General features: G+C 57.6%; 1 protein-coding gene across 2 annotated transcripts; it reads left to right on the forward strand.

Annotated features, from left to right (window-relative positions):
* Positions 1–1,254: 1,254 nt before the first annotated feature.
* CA4 (carbonic anhydrase 4) lies at positions 1,255–11,023 on the forward strand. 2 transcript variants are annotated; one of them, XM_023203978.2, is made up of 8 exons: positions 1,255–1,404; positions 6,907–6,960; positions 8,062–8,217; positions 8,918–9,063; positions 9,181–9,279; positions 9,548–9,614; positions 9,769–9,932; positions 10,707–11,023. In XM_023203978.2, the coding sequence occupies exons 1-8, from the start codon at positions 1,347–1,349 to the stop codon at positions 10,899–10,901; spliced, it is 939 nt and encodes a 312-aa protein (XP_023059746.1). In that variant the 5' UTR covers positions 1,255–1,346; the 3' UTR covers positions 10,902–11,023. The 2 variants fall into 2 exon arrangements, with proteins under 2 accessions (XP_023059746.1, XP_023059747.1); XM_023203979.2 differs by lacking the exon at positions 9,181–9,279.
* Positions 11,024–15,672: the final 4,649 nt, after the last annotated feature.

The raw sequence follows: 15,672 nt of genomic DNA on the forward strand, positions 1-15,672 counted from the left end.
ACCCCCTCCCGTCCCTCCTGCCTCTGTAGGATCAAAGCTGCTCCCTGAGGTTGTGTGATCCTGGGCCAGGAGCGCGGAGTCAGCCTCCACTCAAAGCAAGGAGGAAGCGTTTTTTGCCTGAATCCTTCTGGGTGAGGCAATCCCCCTTCAGAGGTCCCTAGCCCAGGTTCGAAGGTCGGTAGGGACTGACAGGTTGACAGCGGGTGGGGAAGTGGCTAAACCAGAAGAGTCCAGGTCCACTGCCGGGTTCCCCGTTCCTCTCCCGCACCCCAGCCTGAGCTTCCCAAACTCTCACAGAAGCCCCCATCCTCTGTGGGACACAGGGGACCTGCAGTAGCAGGGGGCACAGCGAAGAGAGGAGACAAGAGGCAGCCTGGGGGCGCTGCGGGGATACCCCATTTCCCCAAATGTTGGAGCCGCCCTTAAGGGAACTTTCCCTGGACTCCTCTGGAGATCTTGGCAAATGGGAGAACTAGGGGTACATTCAGATCCCAGTCTCTTCTCTTCCCATCTCATCTCTCCACCTGGGGGGCTCAAAGAACCTAGCTCCTCCCCTTTGACCCCAGCAGTTTCTCCTTCACCCAGTCCTCTTACAATCCATTTCTTAATTCTGCCCCCTCAACCCTCCCTGCTCATCACATAAACACCAGCAAGGGCAGTTTAGGGACAGCTTTGCTCTGTGTTTGAAGAAAGGTCTTTGGTCTACTTAGAAATTAAGTTTGGAGCAGCCTGGGAGGAAATGGAAGAGATGAGACCCAGAGAGAGAATCAATGACCACTGCCTGGGAGAGAAAAGAGAGGCTCTCTGCGGCCACTGTTTCAACAAACGGCATCACACGTCCCTCAGCCTCTCATCTCTTCGAGGCTATCTCCACCGCCACCCCCATCCCAAGGCCATTCCCATTCAAGACCACTGCGCAGGGGTGGCGCCAAAATGATCGAAGTCATCGTCGGGGCACTCATCCTTGTGTGGGTCAAGCACTTTGTGGTGTCGCGTCCCTGTTCCCAAACCAGGGACCAGGAGTAGGATGGGGGAGGGGCAGGGCGCCGCTTCTGAGTGGAGAGGACGCGGAGTGGGTGAGGGGGCCTCGCGCACAGGGCAAGAGGTGGCAGGTCGGGGCCGGGACAGGGAGAGCGGAGGATTTCAGATGAAGGACAGGGGGAAGGTGGGGAGGGGAGGGGAGGGCAGGCCCTGCCAGTGGGAGGAGCCGCCTCCCGCGTCCAGCTGTCGGGGCTCCCTCCCGTTGCTGCTCCGCTATAAAACGCAGGCCGGCAGGATCGCTGCACCCGCGGCGGCCTTCTCGGTGCGCGACCCCCGGCCCGGAGGCCTCTTTGCTGTCGCGCAAGATGCGGATGCTGCTGGTGCTCCTGGCCCTGTCCGCGGCGCGGCCATCGGCCCCTGCAGGTGAGCTCCCGGGCTCCGGCCCCAGGTGCCCCTCGGCGGCCCCCTCCGTGCCCCCAGCTCCCGCCCCGCAGTCTCCCCGCGGGCTGCCTGTGCGCGTTGGCGGCGCGTGGGTCCCGGGTTGCGTGTGCGCCGGGGACCGCGAGGGTGCGGGAGGACCGAGCAGCGCGCGAGCTTGTGTGTGCACACGCGTGTCCGCGGCGGCCGGGGGAGCGTGTGCACGCGTGTACGCGGTGAGGGTGTGCGCGTGGCCGGCGTCCCGGGGCAAGACGAGTTGGGAGTCCCCGATAAGGATGCTTCCCAGGCTGGGAGCGGGTGTTCCCGCCTGTAATCCAAGCACTTTGGGAGGCAGAGGCGGGTGGATCACCTGAGCTCAGGAGTTCGAGACCAGCCTGGCCAATATGGTGAAACCCCATCTCTACCAAAAATACAAACATTAGCCAGGCGTGCTGGCACACGCCTGTAATCCCAGCTACTCGGGAGGCTGAGACAGGAGAATGCTTGAACCTAGGAGCTGAAAGTTGCAGTGAGATCACGCCACTGCACTCCAGCCTGCCGCACCGTCTCAAAAAGAAGAAGAAGAAGAAAAAAGGATGCTTCTCAGACCGGCCTCAACGCAAGCCTTGTTTTCTCACCCAGCGTCCTCCGTCTGTCCGTGGGTTTCCGTCCGTCCTGCTGGGACTCAGCGTTGGGCGACTGCCCCGCGGCCAGAGCAAGGGCGGTGTGGCAGGGTCCTGGGAGTCGCCCTTCCCACCTAGGTTCCTTCCCCCTGAGGGTCGCAAGCTCCCCTGGCCTCCCCAGCCCCCAGCTGAATTGGGAGCCTGGTGGGGTGGGGCGGGGCGGGGGTCCCGGAGCCCCGAGGCCTCTGCGGAGCCGGTCTTTCCGGACAGGGTGATTTTCGTTTAAAGATTAATGGTGAAGCTGAGCTCTTAATTATTCCTCTAGGTGGGAGGTGGCAGGAAAGGCATGTTAATGTTTGATAAGGCGCTAAAGGCGCTTCAAGCGGCTGGGCACAGAGATCCGATCCTGGAGGCACCTTCTTTGCAACCCCAGACCCCATCACCAGAAGACCCCATCTGCCAGTTTTCAGCCCAGCCACCCCTCGGATGGTTCTTAGGGTCCACGCAGGCTGAAACCTCCTCTCCTAAGTTAGGTGCTCCACCCTCAAAGCCGCCGAGTGAGGGGTGAAGCTGTCCTCCGCACAGAGGAGCCAGCGTGTGCCCTTTGCAGCAGGGACTGGCTGAGCTGTTGTAGAGGATGGAGTGGCATCTTGCAGCCTCTCCTCCAGGCCCCTGGGGGAAGAAAGAGAAAAAGCAGAATGTGAAAACTTTTATTTGTAGGGTTAGACACTGGAAACCTACTAAGCAGCTAGACAGTAGAAAGAGAAATGCTTTGCAGTTCGGTTGCTTTGTAGCTGTGTGGTCTTGGGTAAGTCACTTCCTTTCCCATTTGCAAAACAGGTGTAGTCATTCTGACTTCAGGGGTTTTAAGGGTTCGAATAAAATAATGGATTTAAGTGCTTAGTGCAGTGCCTGTGCAGCACGTGGCCGGTGCTCCATATACCACGTTTATGGAGCTCTCCCCCAAGCCTGGGGCCAGTGTCAGGAATGTGTCTCAGCTCATCCCTCACACAAGCTGTGATCTCCTTTAGTGCCAAGGCTTTCTGACTGGGACCTGCCTTCCATTCATCCCATGGGGGACTCAAGCTGAGAAGGGACCAGGTTGCATATGGAGACCCCCAGAGCATCTCTGTCCTTTGAGACAGGAGGACGGGAGAGGATATTTGGTCCCCTTCAGAGCCCCAGACCCCTGGTCGGGAGCTGCTGAGACTTTGCCCAGGACACACTTGGGTTGTGCTGAGCTGTTTTTCAGGATTATCCCGTGTCCCTCAGAGGGGGAGGTGGGGTGAGCAAGGTCCATTAGAGACGTTTCCTCAGCCATCTTGAAACAAGGGGGAGGGGTGGCAGGTCAGTCAGAGTGGGGGGCAGTAGCTGGGTGACAGGCGACCGGCTCTCAGTCTCTAACCTGTGGTCAGGGTGGATGGACTAGGTAGGATGCGGCACTGGACACTGAGACCTATGGGTAGGTAGTCCCTCTCCTTCCCAGGCCCTCTTCAGAGTGACCTCAGTCAGTGGGCTGGTACTTATCTGCAAGGGTGGCCCTCTCATTCAACGAGGAGAAGAACCTGAGTGGTGGATGCTCCTGCCACCAGTACCCCACCCTCACTCCACGGACACGGACCGGACCCCTGGCCCTGACTTCACCACCATGATGTTTTCCTGGCTTCTGCTTCCTGAAGAAGGTAGTTAAAAGCACGTTCAGCCAAGCAGGTCAAAAGTCTCCATGATTAAGACAGTGGATCAGCGGTCACCACTACAAACCTAGGAGCTGCGGCCAGAACAAGGGAAGACCAAATTCCTAAGAAAAGCTAAGCCTGGGCCAGATGTGCCCCAGGGAGGCTGTGAGGCGAGTTACAGGGGGTTCGACCCTTCACAGCTGGCTCTTGGGGACACTGGCTCGAGGAAGGCTTCTCCTGGAACGGCTGCCCCTGTGGCCTCGTCAGAGGAGAGGCCAGCCCAACTTTCAAAACCCCTTCTGCCTTCAAGACCTCTTCGGGTGGGGACATGGGAGGATTATGGCAAGGAACTGTCGTGGTGCAAATGCCCTCTGATTTATTATCTCCTCAGTCACCAGCACTGGGAATTTGGTGGCTGCGCCTGTCAGAGGCGTTTGAACCAGAGTGACTCCATTTTGGGTGAGGGCTAGGAAAATGAGGCCGGAATTTGCTGGGTTGCATTCTCAGAAAGTCAGACATTTCTAGCCTCTAGATGTTTATGGTTAATGGAACAAATTAATAATGTTTACGACACAGACCCAGACTTGGGAAGGTCCAGACACCCCGATATATGGAGACCAAAGGCACTCCTAATTTTGCTTTAAAAATAATAATATCGGCCGGGCACGGTGGCTCACACCTGTAATCCCAGCACTTTGGGAGGCTGAGGAGGGTGGATCATTTGAGGTCAGGAGTTCGAGACCAGCCTGGCCAACATGGTGAAACCCTGTCTCTACTAAAAATACAAAAATTAACTGGGCATGGTGGTACATGCCTGTAATCCCAGCTACTCAGGAGACTGAGGCAGGAGAATTGCTTGAAACTGGGAGGCGGAGGTTGCAGTGAGCCAAGATCGCACCACTGCCCTCCAGGCTGGGCAACAGAGCGAGACGCCATCTCAATAATAACAATATCGATTCTTGCATAATATAGTAATTAAGAAAATTAATCCTGTATCACAAACCCCTGTAGCAGAGCACGTCCCCATGTATTCAACCCATCGGACGTGTTCCTTCTCTGACTTTTGGGAATGTCCTACTCTGTCTATGGAGTAGCTGTCCTTTCACCACTGTACTTTTTCTTTTTGTTTTTAAGGAAAATTTGTATTTTAATTATTTTTACGTACAGAAAACTCAACAGTGTACATTTAACCCAGTTTAGTGGCAAGTTCTTTAGCCTTTGCCTTTTGGAGCTTGGCGATATGAGCCACAGACTTGGGACCCAGGACATTGCCGCCCCAGTGACAGCAGATCTCATCGTATCTGTCATTGTAATTGGTCCTGATAGCTTCCACCAGCTTAGCCAAAGCACCTTTGTCTTCCGAGTTCACCTGTGTGAAGGCGACAGTCACCACTGTACTTTCTTAATAAAATTTCTTTTCCTTTGCACCGCAGACTCGCCCTGAATTCTTTCTTGTGTGAGATCCACGAACCCTCTCGGGATCTGGGTCGGGACCCCTTTCCTGTAACACGCCTTCTGTCAGGGGAAGATTGTGGGGCTTGGAATGTCCGATAACTCTCCTGTGGAGACTGAGCAAAGGCAGAGCGGGAGCTGGAGGTTTCAGAGCTCTGCCCCACTGCTGCTGGGGCTTGGGTGGCGAGTGGCCACTGCCCTCTGTAGAATCCACCCACATGGGGGTAGCCCAAGTGCAGCAACTCCCAGGGATAGCAGAGCCCTGCCCGGGGCTGGGGATGGACCTTCAGGGGGAAAACACTGCAACTCTGAAAAAGGTGATGCCAGCAGAACAGGAGACGCAGTGATCAGGGCTGGGAAACTCCAAAGCCCAAAGTGGCTCTTCGTGGCCAGTTTTCCCGGGGATGCTCCCTCATGGCTCCTTCCCCATCCTGTCCCCATTCCAGGGACTCGGCCCTGGCTTAGACTACAAGGAGATGGGATTGTGGAGGCAGCCCAGGCAAGAAGGGAGCGGGCGGATGAGCTCAGAGGCCTCAGCTTTGACTGAGTGGGAACCGTGCTTTTCTTAGGAATTTCCTCATCCTGAGTTCTTTCCAAGTCATTTCATTTCTCTCCTCTCTCTGCCCCTCCTTGGCTTTGGCCATCTGCTCCCAAAAGGAGGCACGGGGGTGGGGGTGAGGGGGAAGGAAGGAGTTGTCGATGGGATTTTACCAAGTGCCAAGCTGCCTGAAACCTCATTTAATCCTCCCCACGGCCCTATGAGGTGGGTATGTTTGTCTCATATTACAGATGATACAACTGAGGCTCAGAGAGCTTAAGGGGCTTGCCCCCAAACCCATCTAAGGCCCCTGAGCGGCTCAGCCAGAATTCCAAGCTCTGGATGAGATGTTCTGTTCGCCCTGCTGGTGCAACCTTAAAAAAAAGTTAATAGACTTTATTTTTAAAGCAATTTTAGGCTCACATAAAAAATCAGCAGGAAGTACAGAGGGTTCCCAGAGGCCCTTCTGCCCTGCATGCACTTTCCCCTCTTATTAGCATCTTGCATCCATGTGGGACATTTGAGTTGCAGCCTTTTTTTCAGAGATGCTGGTTTCTATTGCTCTGAGGCAGAGCCCGCAGCCTGGCCCCAAAGACCAGGACTGTGGGGTTGGGGGGCAGGGGAGAAAGCCTGGCTGCTTTCCTCCCAGCGGGAGTTGTGAGACGCTAGCCAAGAAGGGATCTTAGTAACACACAGTGGGGTAGGGTCGGGGGGGAGGCGGGGAGGCATTCTGGGGAGGGACCGCCTAATCTCCTCCCTCATCTCGGATCTGGGAAGGCTGCCCGGCTGAACCTGAATCTATTGTCCCAGGAGCGGAGGCTGGGCTGAGTCCTCCTCTTCCCCTCTCACCAGAGTCTCCCTTCCAGGTTTGGAGTGGGGGAGGTAAGCAGGGAGGAGGCGGCTGGTGACCAAGGAATGAAATATCCAGGCCAGCCCCACGTTAGAGCTGAGTGGCCTCACAGGGGTTCCCTGGAGGGCCGGTGGCTGCTTGGCCTGGCCCCACCTGGGGAACAGAGCCCTACACCAGCTGACCTGTTGATCAGCCCTGCTTAGTTTTCGATTGAGTTTCCCTAGGTCCTCAATCCTACTGCCAGGAACACTCCATCCCAGCTCAAGGGAGGGCTCCAACCCCAGGGGTAGGCCCAGCCTCTAATCCTCCTGTGTGTGGGAGCAACAGGACACACACACGCACACTTCACACCTTTCCTCTCTGCTCCAGAGTCACACTGGTGCTACGAAAGTCAAGCCAGTTCCTCCAACGACACCTGCTTGGGTGAGTACAGCCAGTCCGGGGAACTGCTGTTTTTGCATGGTGGGCACCACACAGGCCGAAATGGAGACCCCAGAAGGGTGGGAAGGTGAGGGGTGATGGTGGCCTCCCAGGCAGATATCAGTTCCCAGCAAACGCACACACACACACACACACACACAAGCACACACTCACACACGTGCACACACTCACACACACACAAACCCACACTCTCACACTCACACACACAAACACACACTCACTCTCTCCTGTCCTGGTGCTCAGGGACCAGGGAGTGTAGAGTGGCCTGAGTCTTCACTGGCACCTGCTGTCACCGAGAGGGCATATTCCTTGTGGAATGAATTGGCAGCAGCATTAAAGGAGGAAAGGCATTTTGCTGTTTCCCATAACAAAACGGGGAGTTGGTTCTATCCCAGTGACACCCCTTGCAGGGGGCCTGAACGATGGTCCTTTATGCTTTTATTCGAATGCTGATCAATTCGAATGCAAACCCTGCAGTCTGCTGTGTTTTGGTGACTGAGCAGTGCGCCCGCTCCTGACCCTGGCCCTCCTGGTGTTGGGGTCACCAGGGTTCGGGGAACCAGCTCCTCCAGGGCTACTCCTCTCCCTCCCATTCCTCAGATGATACTCAGCGCCCTTCATCAGAAACCCCCCAGGGAGTCCCACTCCATTGCTTCCAAAGCCCTCTCCATCCATCTCCTTTAAACTCTCTGGCATCCCAGGGAAGCAGATTATCTCCGCAGTTCCCATTTTACGTTTGGGAAACCCAGGGCTTGGAGGGTGATGTGCACCACCTCATGAAGTCGCCCTACCCTGGAGCTCACAGTCAACAGTTGGCAACCCTGTTCCCACCTTGTCCCACACCAGGGTAGACTCCCCAAGCTTGCCTGTGTGTCTGTGGAGGAGGAGGAGGAGGAAGGCCCAGGGAGGGTGAGGGCGGAGTTCTGAGCTGAGCATCCCTGAAGCACAGCCTTCAGGCCACCTCAAAGCGTTGCCGTGTGGGAACTGAGTGGGTGGGCCTGACTTCAGTGGGGGCGGTGGGGGCTACACTTTGGTGCCAGGCACCCCTGGCACACTCGCAATCCACCCTATCTCCCTGCTCAGTACCAGGCAAGTGGGGTGGAAACTGCCAGAAGGACCGCCAGTCCCCCATCAACATCGTCACCAGAAAGGCAAAGGTGGACAAAAAACTGGGACGCTTCTCCTTCTCCGGCTACGATAAGAAGCAAACGTGGACGGTCCAAAATAACGGGCACTCAGGTGGGCTGGACGGAGGCCCCGGGCAGGCCTGGGCACCCGAGCTCCCCGAGGACTGAGAGGACAGGGCTTCTCCTGGGAGGGCATGCCAGGCTCAGGCCCATCTGTGCTGCGAGAGGGCTGAAAATCCTATGGGGGAGGACAGCTTTCGAGAGGAGAGAACACTCTAGTATGTTTTCGGTACTTTCGTCAGACCAGTCTGGGATGGGGGGAAGGAAGCGTTCCAGGAAGAAGGACATGGGCAAAGCTGCGGAGGCATGAAACAGCTCAGCACGTTCGGAGAACTGCCAGGAGCTCTGTGTGGATGAAGAACAGAGAGTGAACCCAGGCGGAGCCCAAGCAAGGCCCAGGGGCAGCTGGGCTGGGACCCAGGGGCAGGTCACGCAGGCCTGAGGAGTTTGGACATTACCCCGAGGACGCCAGGGCACCACAGAGGAGGTGGACGCAGAGGAGGCACCAGGCCAGAGCTGCAGTTTGGGGCAGTGGAGGGTGCAGGAGAGGGGGAGACAGGCAGGGAGGCCAAGGAGGAGGCCAGGGAAAGGTCCAGGGCTGTCCCACCCCGCCCCACCCCTGCAGTCCAGGACCAGAGCCCATGAAGGGTGGGAGGCAGGAGAGAATGTCCCATCTGGGTGAAGCTGGGATGAGGGCCTGGAAGAGGCTGAGGGAGGCCGGTTCGAGGGCTCTGCCCCTTCTGTGCCCCCAGTGATGATGTTGCTGGGGAACAAGGCCAGCATTTCTGGAGGAGGACTGCCCGCCCGGTACCAGGCCACACAGTTGCATCTGCACTGGTCCAACTTTCTAGATAAGGGCTCCGAGCACAGCCTGGATGGGGAACACTTTGCCATGGAGGTGAGGGCCCCTTCCAGACCGGGACATTGTCTGGGCTCTGGGTGTGCACCTGCCTTGGGCGAGCAGGGTAGTCCAGGTCCTTCGTAGGTTGCCTCTTCACCCCTCCACCCCCACCAGGTGCACATAGTACATGAGAAAGAGAAGGGGACATTGAGGAACGTGAAAGAGGCCCAGGACCCTGAAGATGAGATCGCGGTGCTGGCCTTTCTGGTGGAGGTGGGACTCCCATTCCTCACCTCCCAGGGAACCTGGGGCTGAGAGCTTCTTCCAGGATCCAGAGACCTGGGACTCCAGCGAAGCAGGAGGGGGTGGGGAGACTCCAACTCCGCCTCTGTTTCTAGGGTTGCATGTTCCTGGGCCCGGTGGGGAGCCCAGAGCCTCAATCCCAGAAGCTACCTGGCCTTCCGTCCCCAGATCAGGAGAATGAACTGGCCACCACCACTGGCTCCCTGCAGACTCTCAAGACCCTTCCCTCCCTTTCCAGGCTGCACCCCAGGAGAACAAGGGCTTCCGGCCACTGGTGGAGGCACTGTCTAATATCCCCAAACCTGGTGAGTCAGGACTGGGGAGAACGGCGTGGGGTGAGGAGGGGATTCCTCCCACAAAGGAAGGAGTGGGTGTGCGGGGAGCTGGGCTCTCAGAGTGCAGGGGAAGTGGGGCTCCTTCTCCCACCCTCACTGACGGTGTCCTTTGCCCCCACCCCAGAGATGAACACCACGATGGCAGAGAGCAGCCTGCTGGACTTGCTCCCCAAGGAGGAGAAACTGAGGCACTACTTCCGCTACCTGGGCTCTCTCACCACACCGACCTGCGATGAGAAGGTCGTCTGGACTGTGTTTCAGGAGCCTATTCAGCTTCACAGAGAACAGGTGCACAGGGCCCGGGGTAGGGCACAGACTCCCACTGCCTGGCTCCCCAGAAATTATCCCTCTGTCTGCCCTGAGAAGGATATGGGTGGGGAGCCCAGGGAACTGAAGTCCATTGTTAATCATGGACATTCACTGAAGACAGGCAAGAAAGGCCTGAGCCGTTCCATCACCAAACTGGGGGGCTAGACGGGAGGCAGGGGAAGGTGGAATCATTCAGAAAATGGTGCTGGGGTTTCTACAATGAAGGAGGCTCTGGAGAGACAGCAGTGAGTCCAGCGGGCCCAAATGTCTGCCCTTGCACTACTTCCATTCCAAAACAGTGGTTCTCAAAGTGCGGCCCCTGGACCAGTGGAGTCAACATCATCACCGGGGGAATTGCTAGAAATGCTAATCCTCAGAGCTACTGAATTAGGAGCTCTGGTGGTGGAGCCCAGGCCTATGGGGCCCAACAAGCCCGCCTTCCAGCTGATGCTAATGCATGCTCAAGTTTGAGAGCCACTGTCCTGTAGTAAGAGTGACAAGAGAAGCAGGCATTGCTGGCCCCCTGGGGTGTGAGTGAAAGGAAGCCAATGGGCGCTTAGCCCTCACCTATGCCACGCACCTCATTTACATCCCCTATTCTTATCATCGTCACGACCACCTTGAGAGCCAGGGGTTCAGAGCCCCTCTTTCCTAATGAGGGCTCCCAGGTCAGGACGAGGTGCCTGCCTGAGGTCACACGGCAGGGAGTGCAGCTCCCCCTGCCCCCATCCGCTGAGCCCGTCACTTTCGCAGATCCTGGCATTCTCTCAGAAGCTGTACTACGACAAGGACCAGAAACTGAACATGACGGACAATGTCAGGCCCCTGCAGCGGCTGGGGCAGCGCGTGGTGCTCAGGTCTGGGGCCCCGGGTCAGCTGCTGCCCTGGGTCCTGCCTGCCCTGCTGGGCCCCACACTGGCCCACCTGCTGGCCAGCTTCCTGCGATGATGGCTCACTTCTGCACACAGCCTCTTCCATGCCTCAGCTCTCCAAGTCCTGGGCTTCCAGTCCTTAGGCTTCCCAGGTGGGACTTTAGGCATGATTAAAATATGGACATATTTTTGGAGAAACCTTTCTCAAGTGTGTTTTTAGCTTTCCACAACTACCCCACCCTGTCCCCCTCCACCCACCCCTGTTCCAGGGCGGGGGCTTTAAGGCCAGAAGATTTCTCCCGAGCAGGTACCACCAGGTGTCCCCACTCTCATTCTCTGTGAATTCTGTGTCCACACCCCACTCCCTTCTACCGGGATCTGGACCTTGGAGAGATGCTGAAGACATCCTGGAGTTTCATCACAGTGGAAGCTAGAGGAGTTCCAATCTAATCTCTTCATCATATAGAGGGGGAAACTGAGGCTAAGAAAGAAGAGGCTGGGGCCGGGCATGGTGATTCACGCCTGTAATCCCAGCATGTTTCGAGGCAGAGGCAGGTGAATCACTTGAGCCCTGGAGTTCAAGACCAGCCTAGGCAACATGGTGAAGCCCTGTCTCTATAAAAAATACAAAAAGTAACCAGGTGTGGTGGTGCACACCTGTAGTCCCAGCTACTCAGGAGGCTGAGGCAGGAGGATTGCTTGAACCCAGAAGGTGAAGGTTGCAGTGAGCTGAGATTGCGCCACTGCACTCCAGCCTGGGCCACAGAGTGAGAGAGAAGAGGCTGCTCAGCTGGCTGGAGGCCACATAGTGGGACTAGGGCAGAGCCGACTGCATGGAGGCAACCCCAGCCCTGTGTGTTCTCCCCGTGCTAGAGGTGAAAGGGTGTCCTGTGTGGGGATGGCCTAGGCAAGGTGGGCGACAGGAAGTTCATTTGTTTGCTCAAATATTTATTGAGCATTTATGCTCTAGGCACTGGGGATATGGCAGAGAATAAAAGACAAAAATGCCTGCCCCCCTGGAGTTCACAGTCCAGTGGAGAGACAGCCCATAAATGAAGCAGATGCGTTGCCTAACAGATCGGGAGGCAGAGAGTGCATGGGAGAAAGAGAATTCAGGGCAGGGAGCCGGGCACAGTGGCTCATGCCTGTAATTCCAGCACTTTGGGAAGCAAGGCGGGCAGATCACCTGAGGTCAGGGGTTTGAGACCAACCTGGCCAACATGGCGAAACACGGTCTCTACTAAAAATACAAAAATTAGCTCGGCGCGGTGGCAGGTACCCGTAATACAGCTACTCAGGAGGCTGAGGCAGGAGAATTGAAACAGAGGTTGCAGTGAGCCAAGATTGAACCACTACACTCCAACCTGGGCGACAGAGAGAGACTCCATCTCAAAAGAAGAAAAAAAAAAAAGAATTCAGGGAAGGGAAGGTGGGAGGCCCTGGGGGAAGGGGAGGCTGGGAGGAGGCCAGGGAAGGCGGCCTCTGGAGACTGCAAGTGTTGAGGTGCGGTGGGGAGGGCGCCTTCGGGAGAAATAGAGGGAGGGGGGAGGAAGCGGGGACAGGGGAGGCAGGAGAGCGAGGTGGGGGGCATTGGTTTGGAGCAGGGGAGCTGTAGAGGTGAGGGCAGAACGCAGGGACAGTTCAGAAGCTGCCGCAGTGCCCAGGAGCTGATCTGCTGATGGATTAGCAGTGACATATGAGGGAGGGCTCATGGGGGTGTCCAAGGGGGGGTGGGGCCTGGTCCCTTGGGACTTGTCAGGAAGGTCCCCACTGCAGCCGTGATTACATCTCTATCTCTGACGGGTTGTTTTCCCTCCTGCAGCCCCGAGGGAAGTGGAGGGAGAGGACCTGGGAAGACGCTGGTGAGAGGGGGTCCAGGACACCAGAATGAGAAGGAAAGAAGGGGACCCATGCGGTCCCCAAGCCAGGTCAGGCCCCAGGTGCCAGGAACTGAGGGCCCACAGCTCTCAGATCTCACTGTCAGGAGTATGACTGGATTTTGGAATTCGTGAGCCTTGGAGTGGCGTTGGCTGAGTGAATGGGGGACCCAGGTTTCCCTGGCTGGGTATGAGGACCCCTCAGGCAGGCTGGAAGTCCGGAGGTAGACAGTTTCCTCACAGGAAGGCGTGCCCGCCAGGAGGGCACTGAGGGATTCCATCACCTGGTTCTAGAATCCCTTGCTGGCTGTGGGAGGGGAGCTGGTGGGAGGAGGTGGTCTCTAAGCCTTCTCCCACCCCGTGCCCCCCGTGCCCCTGACCACCCCCAGTCAGCCCAGGGAGAGGAGAGACGGCTGCTCCCCTCCCTCCTCCCTTTCCCTACTTCTTCCCTTTTGTGACCAAAAATAAGTCCCCCCTCCCTTCCCTGGTGACCACGCAGCTGTGGGGGAGGGGTGGTAGTGCTGTTGCCATGGGAACCGCAGGCCGCCTGTCAGCAGGGGGTGTGTGGACGCAGAACCTGGAACCTGTTCTTTGGTTCCCACACAGACTGCGGGGAATCTAAGCTGCCCCTTCAAGGCTCAGGGCCCTGAGGTCAGAATGGCCCCTCCCTGCTCCCCAAAGGCACCCTATCCCCACCCCCATCCCTGCCCTCCAGGCAACCTTAGTGAATAATGTGGCAGCAGGACCAGGAAGTCCTGACCTCTCCAACCCAAGGCAGAGGGCGTTCGACCCTCCCCGTCCCCCTGGTCCCCAAATCATAAACCTGGCCAGCAGGAGCCAGAACGGGCACAGCTTGTCCACGGTCTGGGGCTCTGGCCACCTCCCATGTCCTGCCTGCCCTCCCTGTGGCCCAGAGGCCAGAGCAGGTGCTGCCAGCACTCAACTCCCAGCCAGATCACCAGGGCCAGCCACTGCAGAAGTGGGCAGCTCACTCCGGGCACCGGCTCCCACGTCCAGAGGCCCTCACTGATGGAGTTCCTTCTTGTGAACATGCGCGTGTTCATGAAGAGTTTCCTGTTAGTAAATTGACTCCCTCTGTGCGGCCCCCGCCACCCCCAGCAGACCCCACCCTGGGGATGGTGGCTCTGAGTTCCCTGTGCCCAGTCTCGTCTGGCTTCTGAGACAGTTTCCTCTGAGGGTGAGGGAGGAGAACCCCCTTATTCACAAAGAGGGTCCAGCCTGGCCCCTGAGCCCTCCTTTCATTCATCTCTGATGCCCCGTGGGTGACCCCATGGGGTGTGTGTGCGTACACACACACACACACACACACACACACACACACACAGACTGGCCTTCAATCCTTCACTGTAGCTGGCCAGGCCAGGGGGAGGCTCGCAGGCTAATGGTTTTACCCACAACCTGACTTCTCAGGGGGTCACTGGCCGGCGCCCAGCACAGCATGAAGCACATTTTTGGGTGCCTACCATGTGCCAGGTGGGGGCCATGCTGCAATCCCATCAGGGTGGCGTTATCCCTGCCACAGCATGGACAAGGAAGCCGAGGCACAGAGAGGCACCGGGCGCTTGTCGGAACCTGGGGCCACTCCCCTGCAACTCCTTGGCTCCCCTGGCCCGCTCTAACCTTCAGCTGAGCCATCTGTGTCCAGGTAGGGTGAGGGCCGCAGCACCCTGTCCCACCCATCTCCGCCGGTTGCTGTCCATCCCCAGTGGGCCATCGCTTTGGCCCCCTGTTTAGATTCGGCATCCGGATGGGAGCCAGGGGCTAAAAATACTCCCATGTGTTTAGATGGTTCTTGGAAAATAAACTTCCCCATCGTGGCTCTTGGTTTGCACACTTGCTGGCCTTGCTTCCCGTGGCTCTGATCTGACAGTGTGGGGGTGGGGGAGGAAGGTGGGGCAGAGGAGGGTCTACAGGGGGCCCAGCGTCGTGGGGGCGGTGTGGACGTCTGCCCATGGTTCCTGCAGGCTGCGGTGTCTCAAAACTCCAGGGGGCGCCTATACCGACACCGCCTTGTGAACGGTGCCCCCCACATGGTGCAACCCCGAGGCTCTGAGCTTGTGTGTGTGTTGGGGTGGGAAGAGGCAAGGAAGCTGGTGGCTCCATGGGCATGCTCGCTGCTCTGGGCCTCGGTTCATCCATCTGCAGAAGGGGCTACCCTTGGTCCCCCCATCTAACTGGGCCTGGCTGTCCCAGGCTCCTGCTGTCCCTGGTGACCTCGGGAGGAAGTCAGGCCTATCTCTGAGGTTGGGGAACTGTTCCTGCACCTCGCACTACACATGTCCTAGCCGCTGTGTTTGTTTATCTGAGAGGGGACAAAGGCATTCTTTCCCCCAGGGACGAAGGACGATGTCCAAGGCCTAGGGAGGGGCTTCCTTTGGAGAAGAGCTGCGGGACAGAAGAGTCAGTTCCTTCCGCAGATGGCTGGACACGTGGGAGGCTCCTCAGGTTGTTCCAAGTGTCAGCTTCCGCAAGGCCTGGAGGACAGGAAGAGGGCAGTGGAGCAGGACACGCGGAAGGGATGTGGGTGCATTCTGGAACAAGATTTAATCTTCCATCAAGATTTAGTCTTTCAGCCAGATGCAGTGGCTCACACCTGTAATCCCAGCATTTTGGGAGGCCGAGGCGGGAGGATCACTTGAGCCCGGGAGTTTAAGATCAGCCTGAGTGGCCGGGCGCGGTGGCTCAAGCCTGTAATCCCAGCACTTTGGGAGGCCGAGACGGGCGGATCACGAGGTCAGGAGATCGAGACCATCCTGGCTAACACGGTGAAACTTCGTCTCTACTAAAAATACAAAAACTAGCTGGGCGAGGTGGCAGGCGCCTGTAGTCCCAGCTACTCGGGAGGCTGAGGCAGGAGAATGGCATAAATCCCGGAGGCGGAGCTTGCAGTGAGCTGAGATCTGGCCACTGCACTCCAGCCCGGGTGACAGAGCGAGACTCCGCCTCAAA

Source organism: Piliocolobus tephrosceles, chromosome 16 (genome assembly GCF_002776525.5).
Source record: "Piliocolobus tephrosceles isolate RC106 chromosome 16, ASM277652v3, whole genome shotgun sequence".
In the NCBI taxonomy this organism is placed as follows: Eukaryota; Metazoa; Chordata; class Mammalia; order Primates; family Cercopithecidae; genus Piliocolobus; species Piliocolobus tephrosceles.